This window comes from Rhipicephalus microplus, chromosome 1, assembly GCF_043290135.1.
Source record: "Rhipicephalus microplus isolate Deutch F79 chromosome 1, USDA_Rmic, whole genome shotgun sequence".
Classification (NCBI taxonomy): domain Eukaryota; kingdom Metazoa; phylum Arthropoda; class Arachnida; order Ixodida; family Ixodidae; genus Rhipicephalus; species Rhipicephalus microplus.
The window spans coordinates 246311351-246333764 of NC_134700.1; the positions used below are offsets into that span (position 1 = coordinate 246311351).

At 46.9% G+C, this 22414-nt stretch overlaps 1 protein-coding gene across 1 annotated transcript; it reads right to left on the reverse strand.

Moving 5' to 3' along the window:
- Positions 1-1362: 1362 nt before the first annotated feature.
- Positions 1363-20787, reverse strand: LOC119185380 (uncharacterized). The gene is made up of 2 exons (XM_037434424.2): positions 20505-20787; positions 1363-3163 (listed from the first exon to the last, which is right to left on the reverse strand). Exon 2 carries the CDS (start codon positions 3116-3118, stop codon positions 1703-1705), a length of 1416 nt encoding a protein of 471 aa, XP_037290321.2. The 5' UTR covers positions 3119-3163; positions 20505-20787; the 3' UTR covers positions 1363-1702.
- Positions 20788-22414: the final 1627 nt, after the last annotated feature.

Sequence of the window (22414 nt, forward strand, 5' to 3'; positions counted from 1 at the left end):
AACTTTCTTAGCTAGTGAGCGTATAATTTCTGCAGTTCATATGGTTAATTAAATGATGAAACCAACTTGATGTTGCAGTCTGCTCTCGCGATCTTTGTCTTTCAGCCGAAAGTGCAACATGCTGCGACGTCGTATAGCACTGGAATCCTAATATACTCGATACCTTATGTTGTGCACATCTAATTAATATACTTTCGGGATGGCCTTGCGAAAAATAAAATACACAGCGCCCCTAACTGAGTTAAGTTTATCAGCTTGACTCACCGTCTTTTGCGTGTTTCTTGGGTGTCGCCGCTTCCTTCGCGCTGTCCTGAAAATGAAGACAATGGTACTCACGCGATTTGAACTACGCTTGCCAATCGATGTTTTTATGAAATAAATAAGACATAGCAGAAAGGAGGGAAAGGAACCGAACAAGTTCATGGTCAGAAATAATCCAGGCTCCTTCCACTACGGTGGCACTCGCGTAGCCCCTGTGTTACTTTAGGATGTTTAATTCATGGATCAATACGCTGTGTTCAATCAAGCAACCGAAAAATTAATCAGTAAATCAGTTCATACAGCTCTAGAGAGCGCAGTTGCTTATCGAGCGCCCACACATATTTCCATAGGCATGCGCAGGGTTCCCCTCCAGAAGTTGGAGGGAGGGGGGCTTTGTCGCAGCGCCCCCTTCCTATCATGTCAATGTATAGGGCTAGCTTTACGCCCCCCCCCCCCCAACCGCGCACGCCTATGCATATTTACACAGCCTCGAATGACGCGGGAAGAAAGACCGACTGGGAATGACACAATAAGCTCTTTGTGTGTGGAGACTTTATTATAAAGTGTCATTCAGTTATCTCACGAAGGACAGATGCATATGTTCGCGTTGTAATTATGTCTCCAAGACTCGCTCATGATATCCCGGACTCGAACGCGAACTCTGTGCATTCCGAGCAAATGCGGTTTTGAGGGCACTTATAGTTCACTGTTCATGTTATCTTAACAATAATTTCCTATATATGATGCCGTTCGAACACTTGCAAGCACTTCCGGAATAACCTTCACATTAGGCTCATTTCCCGGCTTTAACTAGATATGAATACGTGTATACGCTTCGCACGTTGTGTGTTTACATTTTGTGGATTTATCAAGAACAGACGAATATTTTCATAAATCAATAGATGCTTATTGTAAACGAAGCGTTAATATAGTGTCCTCACGTCTACGTGGTACAGTAAACAACTGCAAATGTTTCGAGCTCATTTGACTGGAACAAGATGCGATGAGGACGTAAATTCGGAAAGCCTATACTATTTATAGCGAGAGTGTGTGGTGCCCAAATGTGATTTGTCAATGGTGTTTTGCTGGACTGGCACATCACTAAAATGCACCTTCGTGAACGTAAATGGTGCAACTACTAAAATTCAGTTCGTCACAGGGTTGCGCGTTCTATAGTTCCGGCTGATGATGCGGGCTCACAACAGTGTCCTCACACCATAATGCTCTGTCACTAATGTAAATCGGTGTCACGCGCGCACGCGTGTCTTTTTTTTTTCACTCTGCCGATAGCACGAGAGTGGCATTCGCCGATGTTCCTTGTCGTTCCCACAGAAACAGCTAGCATGATGCAAGGCGGCACAGTCTCGAGTCTCTCTGCTGCTGAAAATGACGTTTCTTCAACAGGGTGAGCTGACGTGGTGCGTGTGAATCAGACGTCGGGCTAGTTAGTCGACCCCGTTGGCTGGATTGACGGGGCGGACTCTCTGACAATCCTCTCGGGTGCTAAGGTGGGCTCCAAAGGAGTAAGCAAGTCTGCAGCGGTCTCTTGCTGCAAAACTTCGGAGTAGCGTGGTGGCTGAATGGGTGTCGGGACATCGACGAGAGCCACAGAGACGCCGAGCAGAGATTCGTCCTCGGCCACGGGCTCCGGCTGCAGGGATGCGTAGCAAGGCGGCGGTGTCCTGGGCGGCGGGTCTAAGCCGGGCACGTGGTATACGAGGAAGTGCTCGGCAGCGGGATCGGCGGGCAACGCGACACCTGTGCCGACGCACTCCTGGACTGGCCGGCTTTGCGACGCCACCAGTTCCTCGAGCCGCCTGCGACGTCGTCGCGTCCTCTCGTCCTCGCCGAAGAGCCGGAAGCGAAGGTACTTGCCTTCGTCGGTCGACGAGGTATTTGCGAGGTAACTGAAAGCCCGTATGACGGCACCCAAGAACACCAGGAAGAGAATGGGAATGAGGATGAACAGGAGCGCGTAGAAGAAGACGCGAGGCCTGCACGACGTGGTTATCGTGAAGACTGCGTTGCCGGCGTCTCTCTCTCGTGGCACGTGCAGGATGAGCCTGTCCTCGGCGCCGAAGTGGACGTGGTACACGCAGTGCGTCTGCTCGAGGCACACCACGTCCTGAGGGCTCACTCCGAACACGGTGCGGTTCAAGTCGACGCGGATGTTGAAGTTGACCAGTGAGGACGACGATTGGTTCTCGTTTACCAGAAGCACGTAGTAGAGGTCGGCCGCAGTGGCCCGGAAGCTGAGACGAGCTGCGTCCAGTGTGGTAGACGGATCGACGCGTTTCGATTTGATAGCCCAGCGGTAGTATCCCGGCAGGCGCCTAGGCGTGTCGTCGTCTTCCTCCGAGCTATCCTCGTCTGCGGCTTGTTCCTGCAGCGTACGGATGCACCTCTGCAGTTCTTCTTCGCCACGGACGGCATGCACCGTTCCGCCGGGCTCGTCGGCCATCACATCGGCCGTCACATTAGAGCCCGGCAGCAAGTAGTAGCGCAGGTAGTGGAACTTTCCCGAGGGCACACTGGTAGACAGTTCGATGGTGTGATGGATGTGGTTGGCCGGAACAGCCGGGGGAAGATCATTGACGCGGTACACACTGAACGGATGCGCCGACACGAATTCCTGTCCGCCGCACCACACGTTGGAGACGGCCTCGACCAGCCGCATGTCAGTGGAAGACATGTGCACGTCTTTCTCGGGAAAACGAAGCATGATGAGGCACATGGCGCCCAGCAGGACGGCCACGAGCGCGATGAGCATGCTGACACGCATGCAGAAAGTCTGGCAGCGCTTCATGGCTGTGGCACTGCCGCTGCGGCTTCTCCTTCGTTCCGGGAGGTTCAGCATCCTAGGCGTCGCGCACACGACGTGCACATGCGGCCGGTGACGTGTCTGCAACACATATATACGAGGACCACTGTTTAGGTAACGCTCAAATTCGCAAGAAATTCAAGCAGTATAGGACACTAACGCGGCCAGAAGTGCTGCTTGCGGCACGGGAATGTAAAACAGAAACCTGCACCTAGAGAGACGCAGAAGCTCTCAACTCCTGTGCTGGTTGCAGCGTTTGTTCCAATCGCCTGATCCATCCCATTAAATCAGTGTAGAGAGGCTGCGCGAGAAGACTCAGCGCTTGATTCATCAACACCATTTCACAATTCAAAAGAGTAAATGTACTGTCTCGAAATAATAATCTGAACCATTTCGTGACAGAAGCGAAGAGTTTATTATTGAGCATTCTGTGTCCGTAAAAAGAAAGAAGAAGAAAAAGAAGGTTTTGATTAGCATGTCCCGCTGTTCTAAGGGTTGAAGAACAAAGCAGTGAAATCGGTTAAAGATTGAATGATTTGTTGAGCGAACTTGTATCTAGAATACGAAACGCTTGAAGTAAAAAATCGAAGAACCATCACACTGCTACGAGAACAGCCAGCACGATCCGTCGGTCGTTGATCTGGAATTAGATGAACCGTGCCAGCCTCCATCAAAATGCGACCACCGCGGCCGGGATAAAACTAGTGACTTTCGGTTCAGGTGAGCACTATTACCACTGCACCACCACGGTGGACCTAGAATAAGCTCGTCGTGCGACCAAATTTTTCTGAACATTTCAAGACAACCGTGAAGGTCCCTGTACATTCTGGCCGAGTGACACCATTTCATGTGGTTATGCATGATGAAAACAAAGTACGCGTTACAATAGCTCCAGAAGAATGAACCATGTAGCTTACTGTGCAATAACAAGGAGAGGCCCCATGCATGGCTACGTGGCCCACTCGTAAGGAGTTATACCGTACAAGTGGCAGCAGCAGAGCCGTCTTGCGTGTCGACCACCGAATTTTATCTCTTGAGCAGCCGCCGGAAGGGCGCGTGCCTTCGTGTAATCTCACCGTAAGAACGAGCGATGAGGAGCGAATTCCTAGAAATACGCATAACTGACGCTTCTGGGTGCCTCGCAAAGCCAACCGACAACTGCAGCTTAAGGGCCACAAACGGAAACGCAAAATCTGGCAAAGCAATTAGCACGCGCACAACAGACGCTTCGTCCTTTGAACAAGAACTGACCTAGCTCGGTAAGAGCAAAAGACTAGAAAAGAAGACTACGCAGTGAGACTTGAAAACCTGGGTAGGGGCAAAGCATGCATGCAGTGTGCCCCTGTATTTATCACAGCAGATTACACTTTGCTTGCCACCGGCCCACTAACGCTACATTTCTTCGCAGAGATATTCTAAGAAGTGGCGTTACAGTCGATGACTTTACCGCAGAGATTCACGTTTGTGCTTCTAGTTTTAGATAATAAGCCCGAGCGACTTGGTTAATTCAGTATACGAATCTGACTCGGCTGCTAGGCCAAACGTATTGTTTTACGCAGTAATGACGATCTTTCAACTCGTAATGTGCACATCATGGACCGGTGGCCAGTAGTGGGATTTGTCCCATTTGGGTGGCTTATATCCGTTTATGATGGACCGTGACGACGACATGACACGCCGACAAACCGAGACTCTAAGGTGCTTAGTCCCTAATATTAACGCGAAAATCACCGGTTCTCCTCCTTGCGCCCCTTCCGACTTTCTTGCATCTATAGTCAATGTTGCTTTCTATAGTATTGATTTTACGTGCTAAAACCACGGTATGATTATGAGGCACACCGTGAAGTTTTCCGGATAAGTTTCGACGCCCTAGGGTCCTCCAACGTGCACCGTAAACGTAATTACACGGGCATTTTTTATTTGATCTCCATCGAAATGTGCTTGATGTAGTAGTAATCCAAGAAGCGTCCTCGAGCTTAGTGGCGTTACCTTACGCGCTAATTGTTAACACGGTGGGTGCGTTGCTTATTATTGCGATATATGGACACTATAGGTAGATGTTTGCCGTCGCCGTCATGTCCCGTATATGTATACGTTACGGCTGTTGCTGAATCACTTCTGCAGAAGTGATTCAGCAACGGGAAGCGATGACTGCTACCCAGCCCTTAAGGATCAAGCCACCAGTTGTGCCATATATTCATAAGGTCTCGCACAACCTTAAGAAAGTCGCGGCCAGGCACGGCGTACCGACGGTGTTTTCCGCACCAGAAAAAATTGGAAGACTGTGCCAACGTGTGTGCGATAGAAAAAAGCGCGGCTGTCAGAAGAAACATGAGAGGGCCTTTGTTAAGTGTTCCACGGGGGTTGTGTACTCCATACCCTTATCCTGTGGAAAAGTGAACATTGGCCAAACCGAACGGTGTATTAATGACCGATTAAGGGAACACGCCCAAAAATTAACAAAAAGAGATGACAAGTATGCGCACCTGGTTGCGCATGTCATCTCGTGTGGTTGTGACGCACGATTTTCTGAGACGAAGATTCTAGGCAGAAGCGCAAGTAAAACTGCACGTGAAGTGTTAGAGGCCTTTTTCATTGAAAAAAATAAAGATCACTGTGTAAGCGCCCCTTGAATTTCGTTGTTATCAAGCGAACTTCAGTTTATCGCTCCAAGGCTATGACATTGATTAAGTGTACGTTTTGATAATGTATTCTGTTGGTCTTCTTTGGTGTGTGTGCGCGCACAATGTGTCCTGTATATATTCAAGCCTTCGAGCTATGAATAAATCAGTTGGAAGTGAGCGCTGTGTGTTTGATGCATGGGTGTGTGCGTGAGTGATCGTGTCAAGTTTTCGCGCTCGAATTAACTTTTTCGAAATGTATACGTACGCGTATGTACAGTATCAATTTTTATGAAAGGAAACACGTGAGCGCGTCGCCTTCACTCTGCTGCGGCTGCATACAACACCATCAGCCGACAGGTAATGAAAGCGCATCCGCTTTTGGCGGCATCACCCGTTGAGAGACCAGAGCGGGAGCACAATTTAGCAGTGCTTGTCTAACGTTCATGACTTATTTCGTTTGCTAACGGATGGCGCGACAAGCGGACGCACTTGCTTTATCGGTTGGTGGTGCTGTAGGCAGCCGCGACAGAGCGCAAGCTACGCGCTCGCATGTTCCCTTTCATAGAAATTCGCACTGTACAAATGTGAGAAAGAGACACGCAAAATAAACGCATGTGATTTCTCATTTTTAATATAATCACTCGATGTCGTCTTACATTAATACATCCCACCAAAAGCATACGATCTCCGTCATTTCCACTCGAAGTTATGGTGGGTTTTCAGTATGCACTGATGCTGTCTCGGCAGTGATGTATTCATTACTTGATTAAAGCAATGAAGCTGTTGAAGTGGGGGCTCTGACCATTGCCAGAGATATCCCGAGCCATCAATGTGTATATATATATATATATATATATATATATATATATATATATATATATATATATATATATATATCCAATGGACAAATAAATAGTTTGCGTTTCAAAAATGTTGGTGGGTGCCCTTTAAACTGCAAAACAGTATTCTATGCCGCGCATAAAAAGAGGAGCAGAGAAGGAAATGGCAACCATTAGGGTCTCGCGTACTGACACATTTATTCCCCTATTTGCTTCGAATGAAACACTTCGCGGAAGCCACCAGCGCCAGTCCAGCCGCGAGGAAAACTTGTGCGCTCATTTTGCCCCGCAACTTTGCCCTCCTTCTCTTTGGTTTCCCCCAAAATTTCTTGATTTCAGCCGTTTCCCGCACGGGTACAGAATTGCTACCCAATCTTCTATGGTAAGCGCCAGGTAAAACGCAGCAATCGTTCGTCGAAGGTGCAGTAAACCGCTGAAGTTCACGGAACAAGGGGGCTAAGTGTGTCTTCGGTGTACGTTTCCTCAAGGTCAGCGGTGATCGATTGCATCGTTACGCCTAGAAGCATTCCTCCCTCAATTGGCGTGCTGCTGGTTTTCTCGTTGAACACAGATATTTTCCATCTTTCTGTCGACGTGCTCTTCGGCAGCACCGTGGCGGCGTGCTTCTCTCGAGTCAGCAAAGTGTTGATTGATATGTGGGGTTTAACGTCCCAAAACCACTATATGATTATGAGAGACGCCGTAGTGGAGGGCTCCGGAAATTTAGACCACCTGGGGTTCTTTAACGTGCACCCAAATCTGAGTACACGGGCCTACAACATTTCCGCCTCCATCGGAAATGCAGCAGCCGCAGCCGGGATTCGAACCCGCGCCCTGCGGGTCAGCAGCCGAGTACCTTAGCCACTAGACCACCGCGGCGGGGCAGTCAGCAAAGTGTTAACAACCCTTTCCCCTGAAGTGACGTCTACCCTATGGCACGCCGCTCGAGTCACTGCGTGATTACTTACTCCGTTTTTGTTATCAAAGCTTATTGCAGATAAGCGCTTCTCACGAAAACAATGAAATTACAATTTGATGCGTGGCAGAAGAATATCGACGTGCCAGTGAAAAAATAACAAGAATCCCCAGGTTTGGTCAACGGTATAGGTGAGCCAGGTCACGCAGATTTGGCGCGTGCTCGTGGTCTGTAAGCTTGCGCAGTTGACTTTATACAGTGCCAGTTCGGAGGAGACGTAACTTTCGCGGCTTTGTCGAAGGAGGCGAGCAGGGCACTTCACTTATCTGCGAGGCGAGACCCTCGTTCGACCGCTCCAAGTGCGGGCAATCGAGAGATAGCGGCCGTCCCGCTTTCCAGCGTGCGGCTGCGCACGCAGACTGTGCTACAAGAACCCTTCACAACGTGCCTCTGGGAAGCAGCCGTATTTAGATGTCTCACGCAGCGCCTATAACTGCCCGCTCAGCAGTCTCTGATAGCATTTCACGACGCAAGTTCGGTTTTCCTACCGTCATCCTTGCTAAAGTGTTCCGCTCGGCTGTTCGATAAGGCTCCACGATGAAAATGCTGTGTGAAACGTTGTTCAGCGAGAAAGTAGGAAATGCGCTGGTCTCTTCTATTTTCCTCGTCCTAGTTTCGTGCGCGGATGTCAGTTTACTCTGCAAAGATGTGAAAAAGGTGCGGCGTTTTGTTGCAAACATGGTTTTGGGGTAAGCCGCACTTTAAAGGAGCCTTGCAACACTTGCAGCGTGGTCAGAAAATGCTGCTTATCGGTAGGCACATTTCTTGTCATCGAGAACACGCGATTCAAACATTTAAGTCGCAGCACGTGCATGGCCTGCAATTTGCAATAAACTCGCACAGTAAGCTAGATATCGTTCCCTCTACTCTCGGCAAATGATGCCCCAAATGCAGATAGACACGTCATAAACACAAAGTCCACGGCCAGAGACTGCGAGTTGCATAGTTACCGTGGCAGCCGCGGGATGGCAGCACGTGCCCGCGCGCCCACTGGAGAGAAGGAAGTGCTTTAGGTTAGGACGAGTGCTGACGAAGGGACGCGTATTCCTCCCGTTTTGTCACCGTCTTCCTTTCGTAGCTTTCAGCGAGCTCGCTATAGTACGAAAGTGAGAGAGATAGCGCTTGAAGCGTGCAACAACAAATCCCTGCAAAAAAAAAATCTCTGTAAAAACGAGGGTTTCTACCTTAGCCATTCATGAAGGAACACGTCCTTTTGGTTATTTCAACGTCGATGACAACTGTATTTTCAGGAGACCATGGCACAGAGCCACATCAGCGCTTCAGACTGCATTGGAAAAGTACTCTACTCAGGCGTCATGTCGGCCCCTGGCCTGGACGGATCTCGCAGGTGTTAAGACATATGCGCGCTCGCTCCGTTTGCGTACAATTGATGTGGATGACGGTCAACACCTGCAGGTCCTAGTAGACTGTGTGCGTTCAGGTGTTCCGAACTTTATATAATGGGCCCGTTCAGTTTGCGGAAACTGAACACTCCACGCAGAATGGTCGTCACAAGAAGTTAACCCAGCTAACGCCGTTACGTCTCTCAAGCGCAGCCCAGACACCCGACCGTCATTCTGGAAGAAAGCTGAGAAATCGGACTAAGTCTGTATTCCAGCCTGCTACTTAGAGTTGGCGAAGGGGATGGGGAGTTGTGAGAGAGAAGATGTAAATTGTCGAAAAGAGAGAGGCTAAATACGGCTCGATCTGAACGTCGCTTTAACGTCCTTCCCCCCCCCCCCCCATTCTGGCATTTTTTGTTTGCCTTGGTGTGCGCCCACCCACAAGCAGACGCATGAACGCATATAGATGGCTAAAGTAGTCGGCTGCTGACACGCAGGTCGCGGGATCGAATCCCGGCTGCGGCGGCTGCATTTTCGATGGAGGCGAAAATGCTGTATGCCCGTGTGCTCAGATTTGGGTGCACGTTAAAGAACCACAGGTGGTCCAAATTTCCGGAGCCCTCCATTAAGGCGTCTCTCATAATCATATGGTAGTTTTGGGACGTTAAACCTCACATATCAATCAAATTACTCTCCCCGACCTCTCACCGAAAAAAATTCTGACTACGCCCCTGCATATTGTAGTATGTTTTGTTGGCAACAGAGGTGCACGGCTTGATGAAAAATTAGTTTTCTCTTGTTGGTGCAGAGACATGCGACTGCCTTTTCCAGATCAGTCACTTTGGGCTGGTTAAATCGTGATGTTATCACACGGTTGTTTTCTGCATTTCGCGGGCTTTCTTTGAGGAAATGAGCAAGAACATCTGTCGTACTTAGCTGAAAACATTATTTCAACAGCGGAACCGTTTAAGCTTTTTTGTTCTCATTTCGTCGTTTTGCATGACAATTAAGCTGCGCTTAGCACGTGCAACGCACGTAGTAACTCGCCTTGCGCGCGCTGTCTTCATTCTCTTCATCTTCGAAATAAAAATACAGTTTGCTTTTGGCGACGTACATCCGAGAAGTTACGGTAAATAGAGTACATGTTTATGTATTGCATAGTAATTTGGAGGATAACAAGGTATTGGCCAGTACTGCTATTGAAGTTGATGCAATGGATGTGAAACGTAGATGTCTCTTCGCTGCACTTGCTTTCTGAGGGAAACGGAAGTAAATGCAGATATTTTAGGGACGGCTCATTGCCCTCCAATAGCTGAGTACGAAGTACTCGAAATCGTTACACACCTCTTCTAAACATGAAAGATCAACGGAAGAGAAAGGAGAGAGACACAGAGAGAAATAAGAAGTAACAAAGAGAGAGAGAGAGATGACCTTTAATTAATATCAGACTAATTAATATAGTGCTACAACTTGGATCTTACAGAGAAAAAGCAAGCTAAATGAAACCTTGCTAAGTAAGAACTTGCTATAGGTCGACCATCTGGTATAGGTTGCTATGGTTGCGCATTTAGAACAGAATGACATGGCGGACATGGATGAGCGCACACGTTTGTCGACCACTCGCTCCGCTGTAGTCCGACCTTACACCACTGGTGCAAGCTGCCCACTTTATTCAATGGGATCTACAACTTTATAATTGGAAGTATCGTGCATAAGGGAACATTTAGGAAGTCATTTGGTTAACTGGGTTATAAGTGACTTTGCCAAACGATGGGGGGGGGGGGGGGGGAGCTAAATCATTCTGGTCGTGCGTTCGACGACACCACTCAGTTCCCTGCGGCCCACTAACACGATTCGTCTCTTTTAAAACTCAGTTAGCTTTATCTGTAAACGCGAAGTTGAAATTACGGTAATGTACAATGTTTAGACGGACGGGCATTGCCATGCCATAATTGTGCATTGTGATAGCTAGAAAGGCAACAATGTGACGAGTTTCCCAGCTGGCTTCCGCACATCGCCGGAGATATACCCTGAGCGAATCACGCGTGGTACGGTCTGCAAAGCACTGTCTGCTTTTGAAGTGCGCTTGCTCTTGCCTTTGAAAGCCGAAGTCTCTTAGTGCGGGCGTCATCCGTATATATATTACGCGTTTACGTGACCAGACAGGTAGAAAGTAAACGGCTATACGTTCGCCGGCGTCACAAGGTTATTGAATCTTCCGGCAGTAGTCGAATCGAGGTGCGGTGCCCCTTTTGCGGCCATGTAATTTGTTTCGCAGTTCGAAGCCGTCGGATTACTGTGGATTTGTCGTGCATGATCGCCTCAATCTAAGCGTCGTTCGAGGCTCGACTGAGCTCTTGGGCAAAAAGTGTTCCTCACCTCGCCATATTAATGCATTTTACCCAATCAATAATGATGCTAACAATCAAAGACTGCACTATTGTTTCTCGGTTGACGAGTCACTTTGTTCTGAGGAGATCGAGTCGATGAATGCATAGCTTTTGGGGACATAGAGCACACAACTGCATGTGGACATTCGCAAGACATGCACGAAAAACGGGAGCCCGTATTTGTGTCTCTCGATCTTGCGGTTGTCTGCAGTTGTGCTCTCTAATGTTCCCAAAGGAAACGTATGCAGAACACAAAATCAGAAGAAAAACAACGCCGCAAAAAAATGTTGAACGCAGCGGTCACGTCGAAGCACCCGCTGTCAATGGCTATGTTCCCTGTTTGCAATGCGTGATAGCCTTCCCGTCGGCCGTCTGAGTCGCGGCGCGGTGCAAACACAGGATGCGGTCGCTCATTTCCTGCTCGAGCAGTGTGTACATACACGACGTCCCCCAGAGTCCGCACACAGGCTCCGAGCGACACTTTGTGTATACTACGCGTTGGAGAGCTTGCCTAAACGTACGTTCATTTGTAATTTTATAAAGAAGGATCGTCCATCCAATGGTGGCCGTGCGACGTCTCTTCGCATGACCGGTGGGAACGCCAGTCGCCAGAGCGAGCGTTTGAACACGAGCGCCCTTGCTTTCCTTTTGTATGCGCGAATCTCATGTTCACTGCTGGTGCATTGGAAGCTGCATATGTGCGTCAAACCCACCAGAAACTAAACTTCGATGTGTGCCGAAAACGAGAAATCGTTTTGAAATTTTAAATTCTTAAGCTTAGCATCGCGTCCCGTCCTCCAGCTGTTCTCCCGTCTGAAAATTCTCGGGCGAGTTCTAGCTATATATATATATATATATATATATATATATATATATATATATATATATATATATATATATATATATATATATATATATATATATATATATATATATATATATATATATATATATATATATATATATATTTGTGTGCCGCTCAATTCACAGTGGCTGGTGCGCGAAATGTGAAGCCCTTTATCTTGAGGAAGATATGAATGAGAGCAAGTGGTCTTAAGAAGCGTCGTACATTTTTTTTTAAATAGAAGACATCTCAAGAAAAATAATATTTAATGTAGAAAAAAGAACTGCTGCTGCTTCTCGATGTGTTATGGATATGGTTGGTGACTGCCGAGTATTGCATTACAATGTGTTGCGCTGGTTTGCGCGATGATGTACACACTACGTGGTATATTCACAACAATAGTTTCAGAGACGAGCATACCACGCCTGTTTCACTTGTAAACTGCAACTGCCTTTTGTTTAGTGATTATTTCGTTCGTTTGCCTACGGTATCAGTACACTGTACACATAACTGAAGCTAGGTTGGACGTGATCAACTTGTTATCATGCGCATCCAAAGGTTTCTCCTTCCAATCAGTCGTTACTGGGGGCACACACAAGGTTTACGTTCTCTGAAGTGTTACAGCCGGGGTATTGTTTGTGCCCGATCTTAGTGCAGGTCATTGGTTTCATGCCGGGAAACCTTAATTAATCTCATCTGTGAGTGCTAAAATAGAAGGAAAGCGGGAGAAGAGGAAGGCACGGATTATAACCATTATGCTAGTATCCGGTATGGTATACCTCACACTGGGGGTGGAGGAAGACGGCATCGGAAAGAAATAATTTCGCTTTTGCGTCAGCCTCTTCACTTCTACAATGACTGGAAATCCACTTTGCGTCCATACTGAGATATAAGGAGCGTGCTCCGTCAAGGGTGCTGCCAATGCGAAGCACGCAATGGCGCTTCGTTCTGTTTTCGAAGCACGATATGAGCGGCTGCAGGCGACGGTGTAAACAGGCTCACAGTGCAGAACCCGAGTTTACGGCCGAGCGCTTGACGCTTCAGGGCTACCTCGCCGCTAAAGAGGGTCTCTGTTGGCAAAAATTATACTGTAAGAAAACACGAGGAGAGTAAGGACGATGGAACACACGGAGGCACGCGTTTCCGGTGATGCGCGAAAAAGAAAAAAATAAAGAAAGCTCTGTCAGAGTGCCATCCTTCAGGTCCCCGAACAAGAAGTACTTTCTATTTATCGTTCTTGACTACAATTGACAGGCACATTTTTTTTCGGACACATGCCCGCCTTCACTGTGCTAGATGGCAATTTGATCTCATCCCAAATATACGACATATTTAAATATGTGAACACGAAGGGTAATGTCGGGAAAGAGAGAGAGAGAGAAACTACTTTCATAAACATGAGGCTTCCTGGCTACTGTGGGTGGAGCCTTTTTAACTCTGGCAATCCCCCAAGTGCATTTTTTTAAACAACCTTGACGCGCATTTGAGAAAACGAAATGAAACGCACTGTAACAGCAGTCGACAAAGATATTGCACCGATTGCTTTTTTGCTGCTATTTTACGGGTGCCCAAACATGCATTGCAGTTCCAGTCCCTGGTTATTGTCCAAAGGATAACCTTTACGTTGGCTGATGCTTATAGCATACCTGCGGCGTATAACTACGCAATGCCACGACGCTAGTTTAATGTTGCCCACGCTTGCTCGAAATGTCCGACGTGCATGCATGCGCGCGAAAGTGGAAGAAAGGAAAATAGGAGGAAAAGAACGACAGGGAGGTTAACCAGCCTATATGCAGCCGGTTTGCTACCCTGCGCATGGGAGGAGGATGGGGGAGATGAAAAATAGAGAGGAGAGAGGGAAGAGATATCAACACAGCACATTCGGCAGCGTGAAAGGGGAAAGTTGTTAAAGTGAGACCCCTCTCGCTTTCTGGCCAGTTTTCTTTGATGTTTTCTTTCTAATTTTTTCTTCTCACAAATCAAGCGCGTCGCCCATCAATAAGGAGGAAAACCTTAGCCGCACTCGGCTTCCGAAATATGTGTTCGCTTCCAACGGATCGCCTGTTTTCGAGCTCCACAACTCCCGAGGAGAGAGAAGCACATGCAAAGGGCGAGCTCGTGCAAACAGCCTCAAGACCACGCGTTCTCAATGCGGACGATAAGAGCGATAGCAGTTCTGCTTACGATGCCACGTGTTTCGACTCGCAGCTACTTGAACACGAGCACGGTACGGCACGCGGCGACTGCCCGTTAAAAGTAACGCCTTTCGACGACCTGTCGCTGCATCCTAACGTGGGAAACACCAAGGACAGAACGAACTCTGTCGAACGGAAGGGCTATCCTAAAGTCTAAGCACCTTCAAGCTGCTCTGTAGAAAGTGATGGGACTATGGTAAAACCGAAGGTGAATCGACACATTACAAAAAAAAAAAGGGTACTGCTCATGCACAAGCTGGTACACTTTCCCGCAGCCCAGAGCATAGACTATAGCGTAACTATTTTTTTTTCTGTTCAGCACCAAATCGCAGAGCTTAGCGCGAGGCACGACCTCCTCGCAGCAGCTGTTGACAACGTTCCTTGCATTCGTTCGCTGAAATATTCTGGGGCGAAGGCACTTGCAGCGAGAACGTTCGGTTGCGAAATCCGTTTCTGCAGGAAAACAAACTTACAAATGTTTTTGCAAATTGTCGTGACAGATTATATATATATATATATATATATATATATATATATATATATATATATATATATATATATATATATATATAGTTTTCAATGCCACCTGAACTAAAAAAATTTTTTTTCTGGAACACTTATCTTCGCACACTGTTCGCGTTGTTATTTATTATAAAGCAATGGCAAGGTAAAAAAAAGTTCTTCAGAGCAGGACAGATTGGCCCGTTTTGGATGTAGTTCTTAACACAGACGATGAGATGAAGTCGTGGTAACTCATCAGGTACCCCTTGCAATTACAGGTTGACAATATATTAATGGCAGTACATGACAAAGTGCAATTTCAGACGTCTTCTCACGATTCATTAATTGTCCTTGCCGAAAGGCTTGGCCTAACGGTCTCGACGTGGGAGTCGCCCGCTGCGCGCTATAACGCGCGCCTTGCAGGACCACAATAAAGTTTCGCAACCAACTTAGTAGCCCATTGTATTGCTGCCTTTGCTTTATGCTACCGAAAAAGTTCACCAGCGTACTTGGCTAGCACTCGCTGCTGTGCAGAAATAAACCGTATCGTGTCCGTCGTTAAAGCAATCTCACCTATATGCACTCTCATAATAATTTGACCTTCGAGCTTTTCGCCGCACAAGACGAATAATCAAGCGAGCGTTGTCTCCAGACCGCTCCTTGCACCGTCCTGAACAAATTGCTGTCCGTGGCCGCGGCAGTAACTAAAATAGGTACCTGCTGCACAAACGGCCTCGTCAATCATCTTCTGATGATCTTCCTAAAATTACGGGGAACGTCAAAGGATGTGGGAAAAGGCGACATTCTATGGGCTGTCATTTCTAAATGGGAAAAGTCGGCTGTTCGTAATGAAGACGTTTGGTTGACGTGCTGTAGTGCGCACGTGCATGCTTGAGATACTTGCTTGCCAATACGTTATCGACGCTAAAATCTGAACGTATGTCTCACATCAACATATTAAAGCGCACAATAAAGATCAAGATGTACAAAAAGTGTGAACGCCAGCATCAGTGCGATCAGTGCTGCAGGGCACAGCCACATGTATGTTATTGTACGAGGAATATCGCCACGCAGTTTAGTTGCTCCGGAAGTGCGTTGACCCATATATATGTCGTAAGAATGCAAATATATTGTTGCTAAAGGAAAAGAGCAATCGGATGTTTACGTTTGGCGACCAGGATCGTCGTAAATACCGCTGAAGGACCGCGGCGTTATTTCCTGCCCGCAAAAAAAAAAAAGCGGAAGGACAAAATAAAGACGGGCAGAAAGCAAGAAAAAAAGCACGTTGCTTTAATATTGGGGCTCAAAATAATAGTCAAAGCTATAAACCACATAAACTGGCGAAATGTGCCGCACAGGCAGATAAGAAACTAATGAAGCAATGTGCCCGAGGGCCACACGGCGACGGCAATGCTTTCTGAAGATGTGAAATACGAAACAAGCCTCCAGTTTGTGTCCGCAAAGTGAAGACATCAATTGGGGGTCTTGTTTGTGTGTTAGGGCATGTTGTTGTGGCGCTTGGTGTGTTGCAGTGCAGCGTTCCTTTTTTGGGGGGGAGGGGGGAAGGCACATTCGATTTAAAGTGTTCTGAACGTAAGTCCGTGTGACCATTTGACGCAATGTGAGGAAATTTCTGCTTGTTGAAACAAACTGGCATGCGCCACCGAGGTGGCGCATAAGACGACACTTAGGGGAAATGATCGTGCTTAACAAGAAAAAAAAAAGTGACAGTAGATTTTTCAAGGGCTATCCACGGGTTCGCCTTCGAAAACGGGACAGCACGACTACGGCATTCTAGCGCTCCGCTAATTCGTGTAAATATACGGTCGCGACACTATGAACATTACACGTCGTTTCCACTGTGGCCACATTGCTATCGCACTTCACGCTGGAGCCGTGCATTGCGTGTTGGGTACGAGCCATCAAGTCATTTACCGAGAAATTGACAAACCGTAGAATCCGCATAAATGCTGCGAATATTCTGACGAAGCAGGAGCATAATGAGGGCCTATTTTGCATGACATCGTGGTGCATCATTTTCCGTTTCTTGTTGGCTATGGCTACATTCATAACACAGTTTCAAACCTGTTTTTTTTTTCTTTTTTAGATCATAAGGAATGAGTTGAAACTCAGTATATATGATCGGTGCATTTACCCTTTCTACCGATAACCATCTCGTAGTTGTTGTTGTTGCCAGAAGTTCATTGATTTTGACGAAAAGGCAACCCGTAGTAATGTATTTATTTCATGGAGTATCCAACAGCTTCCTGTTTACAAGATTTGTGTACTGTGCACAAGTGGCTTGTTTCAAGATATTAATGGGCGCAGCGATTGCATCACTGTGCATATGCTTTGTTTGTTACGCATGTGCTAGCAGAGCAGAAGCCGGCGTTGAGGACCGACAATGCGCAATTCGCACATTGGGGGCGTCATTGTAACGAGAGCAATTTATGTCCACGTCATTCCATTGAAGTTGGACTCACTGCCATAAAAAATTGTCAGCTCGTGGATTTGATCACAGCTGCATTTCGATGAGGGCAATATGTGAACACGCATTTACGTTTAGAAGCACGTCAAAAAACACTGATGGTCAAAAATGTAATCGTAGACTCACATATATAGTCATGAGGTTGTACCGTGTCGTGTAACAGAAAAATTTCTTTTCCGAATTGTTATACCATTCTATTATGCTCTCATTGACGCAAAATATTTCAACGAACACAAATATACACGCACATATGCTAATTTCCAGTCAGTTTTCTCTTTTTTGTTCCACGGGCACTTAAACCAATGAAGACATATGCCAATACAAAGCATGAAGCATGAAATTCGTAATTCTGTGCAGTTGTTTCTCCCCCGCGCCTTAATTGGACCGACGACCAACTGATAATATTTAAGGCATTGGTAAATAGTCAGTGGTGCACGGTTGGACCATCATGAACCGCAGAATATACAGAAACTTAAAGGTCACATTTGAATCCAAAGGCACGTATTGTGGATCCAACGAAGCTTCACAAATTCAATAGCCTTTAAAGTGGTCACTGAAAACTTTTGGGTTTACGACTTACTCAGTCTGAAAGAATGGCGTCACAACCTAATAAAGGGAAAAATCTTAGCACGGCTATAAAAATTTGAACTATCGGCTGAACTATTGGAAGGTTGTCGACCTCTAATGACGCCCAACGGACATTCTATAATAGATATTGCCTTTTCCTCATCACAACAGCTGAGTCAAGCTTGAAATCAAAGGCTGTTGCAGTTCATAATATCTTGTTTGTGGCAATAAAAGGCTGATGTCCAGAAATGATCTATTCCTTATGTTTTTCCTGCCACGTTGTACGTTAATGTTGTAAGACATACCCCTCGCTAATGAAATTATAAGCTTATGTAAGAGCGCTTACATAACCGTGACGCGAACACACGCACACAACATAACCAGCAGTCTTTCTTTACTTGATGGCCTGCTGACTTGAAGGCTCTCGCATATGTAAATGATGTAAAGCTTTTCCCTATACGTTTGTCATTCATAAACGCTCCCCCTGCTGCGCTTATTTTGCAGTTACGATAGTTAACTTGTAGCTATGATGCTGGTTCGTTAAGCATTTAAAGCAGTGTTCCTGTAAAAGTTATGTGCGCCTCCTGCTGTACGTGAACGATAAATATGACCGGGAGGTAAGCGTGTGAGGATGGAAAAGAAGCAAGTGTCCGCCGTTCGCTTCGTCGGTAGTCGTGTGACCATAAGCATTTCACAGCTGCTCGGCCTCGCGTCTTACAAGAACGAAATGGCGAAACTAATGAAATGACCCAAAGCGTAACTGTGCGGATTTCCGCATTAGCATTTCAAGTTGGAGACAGATCAATATAGGCGACAAATAGAGAAGCTGTCTCGCACCGCTAATGACCTACTACAAGAACGACAGCAGACCAAAATAACCAGAGTAAATAGAGATGAAATAGAGATAAACCGATCTACAACAACAACAACAACAACAACAACAACAACAACACAAAAATGAATGAAGTACGGGGCTGAATAAAGTCAGAGATCGAGGCAGCAGAATATAAGCAGCTAAAATGAAACTCATTGTAGGAAGGACCAATATGCGTGCAGTGAAAGTTAAGGAAGAAATTATCGGCAGTTTCACTGATACACCGAAGGAGGCAGAAGATGTTTGCTCAAAGCTGCACAGTAAAAAAATATACAGTCACCTTGGAATGAAACCAACGCTAAATAGAATGCTGTAGTTTCGTGTGTAAACATCAGAGATGTTAGAAAAGCCTTGCAAAGTGTGTCTCACGCAAGAAGGCACGGTGAAGACCGCATTACAGTGGAAGTGATCAAAAAAATTGGAGATTAGGAGCTTATAAGAAGCTGGCGACATGCTACAAAAAGCCTTTAAGACTGCGTATGTGCCAGCTGGTTGAAGAAACAAAACAAAAAACGCTAATACTGCACTAATACGCAAGAAGGGAAATCTAAAAGCTCAAGTACTGACCATCTTACTTCTAGTATTGTACCAACTATTCCCAAAAGTAATCTTGAATAGGACATAACAAACACATTTGACTTTAAATAATTTATAGATTGAGATGGGCTCAGGGAAGGATATGCCACAATAAATAACTACCATGTTTTCAATCAAGTAAATGAAAAAAAATCTGCACTATACAACGAACCCCTGTGCATGGCTTTCATAGACCTCAAAAATGCTTTTGTCTCAGTGAAGACACCACCAGTGTCAGATGCATTGCATCGTGAAGAAGCAAGCGCTTAATAAACGTATTAATACATCTGCAAAGATTTCACAACTCTACCTTGCTTCAGCCCAGGAAAAGCAGAAAGATTAATATCGCGGAAGGTGTCCGGCCACGAGATCAGATAGCATTGTTGTTCACTGCATGCTTAAGAAAAGCATTCAAACAACTAGGTAGAGAAAACATGAGAATAAAGAGTAATGGAGGGGTATCTCAGCAACACTTTCTGTACATTCCGTACACTGATACATCGGGCGGAAAGATGGTTGATGATGAAGAAATTGGAGGAAGAGAAGTGAGAACCACACAGTTAACGTTGGAGGGATAAATGTTAGGCATAACATAAGGAGACGGGTAGATATCCAATTGGATGTGAGAGATAGCCGATATTCTTAAAGAGAAAGAAGTAGACCTGGGCAGTTCACATGATGCGAGGGACGTATAACCGAGCTAGAATGGATACCAAGAGATAATATAAGCGTCGCTGGCAGATGTGGGGTGATCAAATGGAGAAATTGGCTGGCATAAACTGTATCCGCTTGCGCTTGACAGAGCAAATTCAGCGGCGAGGCCTCCGCCCTGCAGTGGACATGTTGATAATTATACGGCTTAGAGCCCTGTTCTTAAGCTGTGTAGATTTTTCTGCCGTGCCCTTTCTAGAATGCACTGCGAAGGCGAACAGATCGGTTTCGGTTCCCGTTCGTGCCCGCCGTGCATCTTCTCCGCCGAACTTGGAACACTCTGTGTGCTCTTCACGACAGGCTATTTATGGTCACGGGACCTTAACGTGCGTCCTTTTGTTCCGGCGAGGCGTGCTTCTGTAGTGTCACCCAATGGACTAACACCAAGTACCGAAGTACCGTTGCAATGCGTAACTCGGAACAAAAGAAAAAAATGAAGGCGCTCGTTGCAGGGTAATGGCCGGGGGAGAGCGCATGGCAACACGCAGCCTCACCTGCTCAGCCGGAAGCGCCGTTCACTACGGAGAGCTTGAGCCGAAGCCAAGCGGTTTCCGCGGAAAATCACGTCGAGCCAGATCACTTGTGAAGCCGCCGCGGTCGGCCGTTGTGTTGCCGCAGTCGACCAATGAAAGGGCCAAATATGGGGGCACTTTTTCCGATGTCCGCGCGAGCGAGCGTCGACTGGGAAAAAGAGGCTTCTCTAGTGTTATCTCTGGCGCGATTGAAGCACGGCCCGGGCGAAGTCCAGGGCGCCGCTTTATCGGCTCCTGTCAAAGCAGAGCCAACCGACGATAGGCCGCCGCGGAGGCGAAGCGGCGTGCCTGCCTCCTTGCGGCTTCATTGAAGGTGGCTCCCTTTGTCTCGACGAGGATACGCCAGCTCTCTCCTACACAAAAACAACATCCTCTTTGTCGGCCATTGCCAGCCCCTCAGAGGTCAGCCGCGATCCCCGGCAGAGCCCCCTCGTGTATCGTATACAACTTTGCATTACTCGTCGGTTGCCGTAGTGTGCTAGGAGAGAAGGCCCGGGCCAAAGAAGCGAGACTGTACCATTTTAGAAGCTGCTCGGGTCTAATATTTTGAATGTGAATAGCGTTTCCTAGGGCTAACACGACGTATTCCGGGTGGGCGTTTACGGTCCAGCTTGTGGAGTTAAACGTCAATCATCCGTCTTCATACAAAGACGCCAGCGACGCCACCTGGCTGATGCCGTACAAACTATCAGCGCACGTTTATCTACGCCAGGTAAACATAAATAAAATGTCAATTCAGCCCGGTAACTGTGAAAGAAAGAAGTGCGTCGAGGAATAAGGAAGGATCTAGAAACTGCATACCGGGGCATTGGACTTCACTGTGTCCATACAAGCATCGCACCTCGATGATGTATGAAGGAGGTTGCGTGGTTAGAAGGCGTAGGGAGCCTCGGCGCCAGAGTTCATCGAGGCGCCTTTAGAATGCGACACTATAAGCCAGTGGGTCTGAAGTGGGGGTCTGCGAAACCCATTCTCGAAACAAAAAAAAATGAAAAGCGATGAAACGCTTCTTTATGGGGGAGGTGGGAGGGGGCCCGTTAGGGGGGAGGTACATCAAAGCCTGTGATCAGCTCCTTCCAATTCTTGCACCAGTGTATTGCGGCGGAGCTTTCTTTGTTTCGCCCCTTCTCCCTGAGATAGATGCAAAGCTTTTCTTGCAGCTTTCTACGACATATGTGTGGGAGCATACTTTTTAATGGGCTCACACATTTGACGAGCAAATAAAGCTAGAAACAAGTTGAATGTGGCTGCCGACCGCACAAGTCACTGACACGCAGTTGAGATCGATTGGCACTTGAGTTTGACCATTGTTTGTTAGGGAGAAATAAGTGACACCTAATTCACGATGCATATTTTGTTAATTTATACCACCCCCACACTCTTTCGTCTTTTGCCACAGTGATGGATCTCAAAACTTCCACCAGCCCAAAAGGGGTCCCCGAAACATCCGTGGCTGAGAACCATTGTTGTTTATGTTCCTTTGGAAGCGACGTTAGATTTGTCGGCGCCGTGTTGTTCTGATTGTTTTTATTTATTGAACATCAACGTGCGTCTCCGTGTGGTAACATCGATGTCTTTAATTTGACGTAGGGAAACACCACGAAATAAACGTGGGCAAGAAAGCATGACGTGCACATTTTCCGTCTATGCACCAACATTCATTTCCCTTCGTGCCTTTAATTGTTTCGAAGTGCATTAAACACGACCAAGCTTGCACGCTGAATTTCCATAGCAGCAATACTTAACACTTGATTTATTCAAGGCTACCGCTCGAATTAGAAGGGCGTCGACGGAATGTTTGTATTCTCTCTGCCAGCCGACGCGGAAGACGGGGAAAGGGCCCGCGACAAAGCACTGATGGTTTCTCTGTT

Coding starts and splice junctions, on each gene's coding strand:
- LOC119185380 (XM_037434424.2), bottom strand. CDS start 3,118: ATGCTGAACCTCCCGGAACGAAGGAGAAGCCGCAGCGGCAGTGCCACA.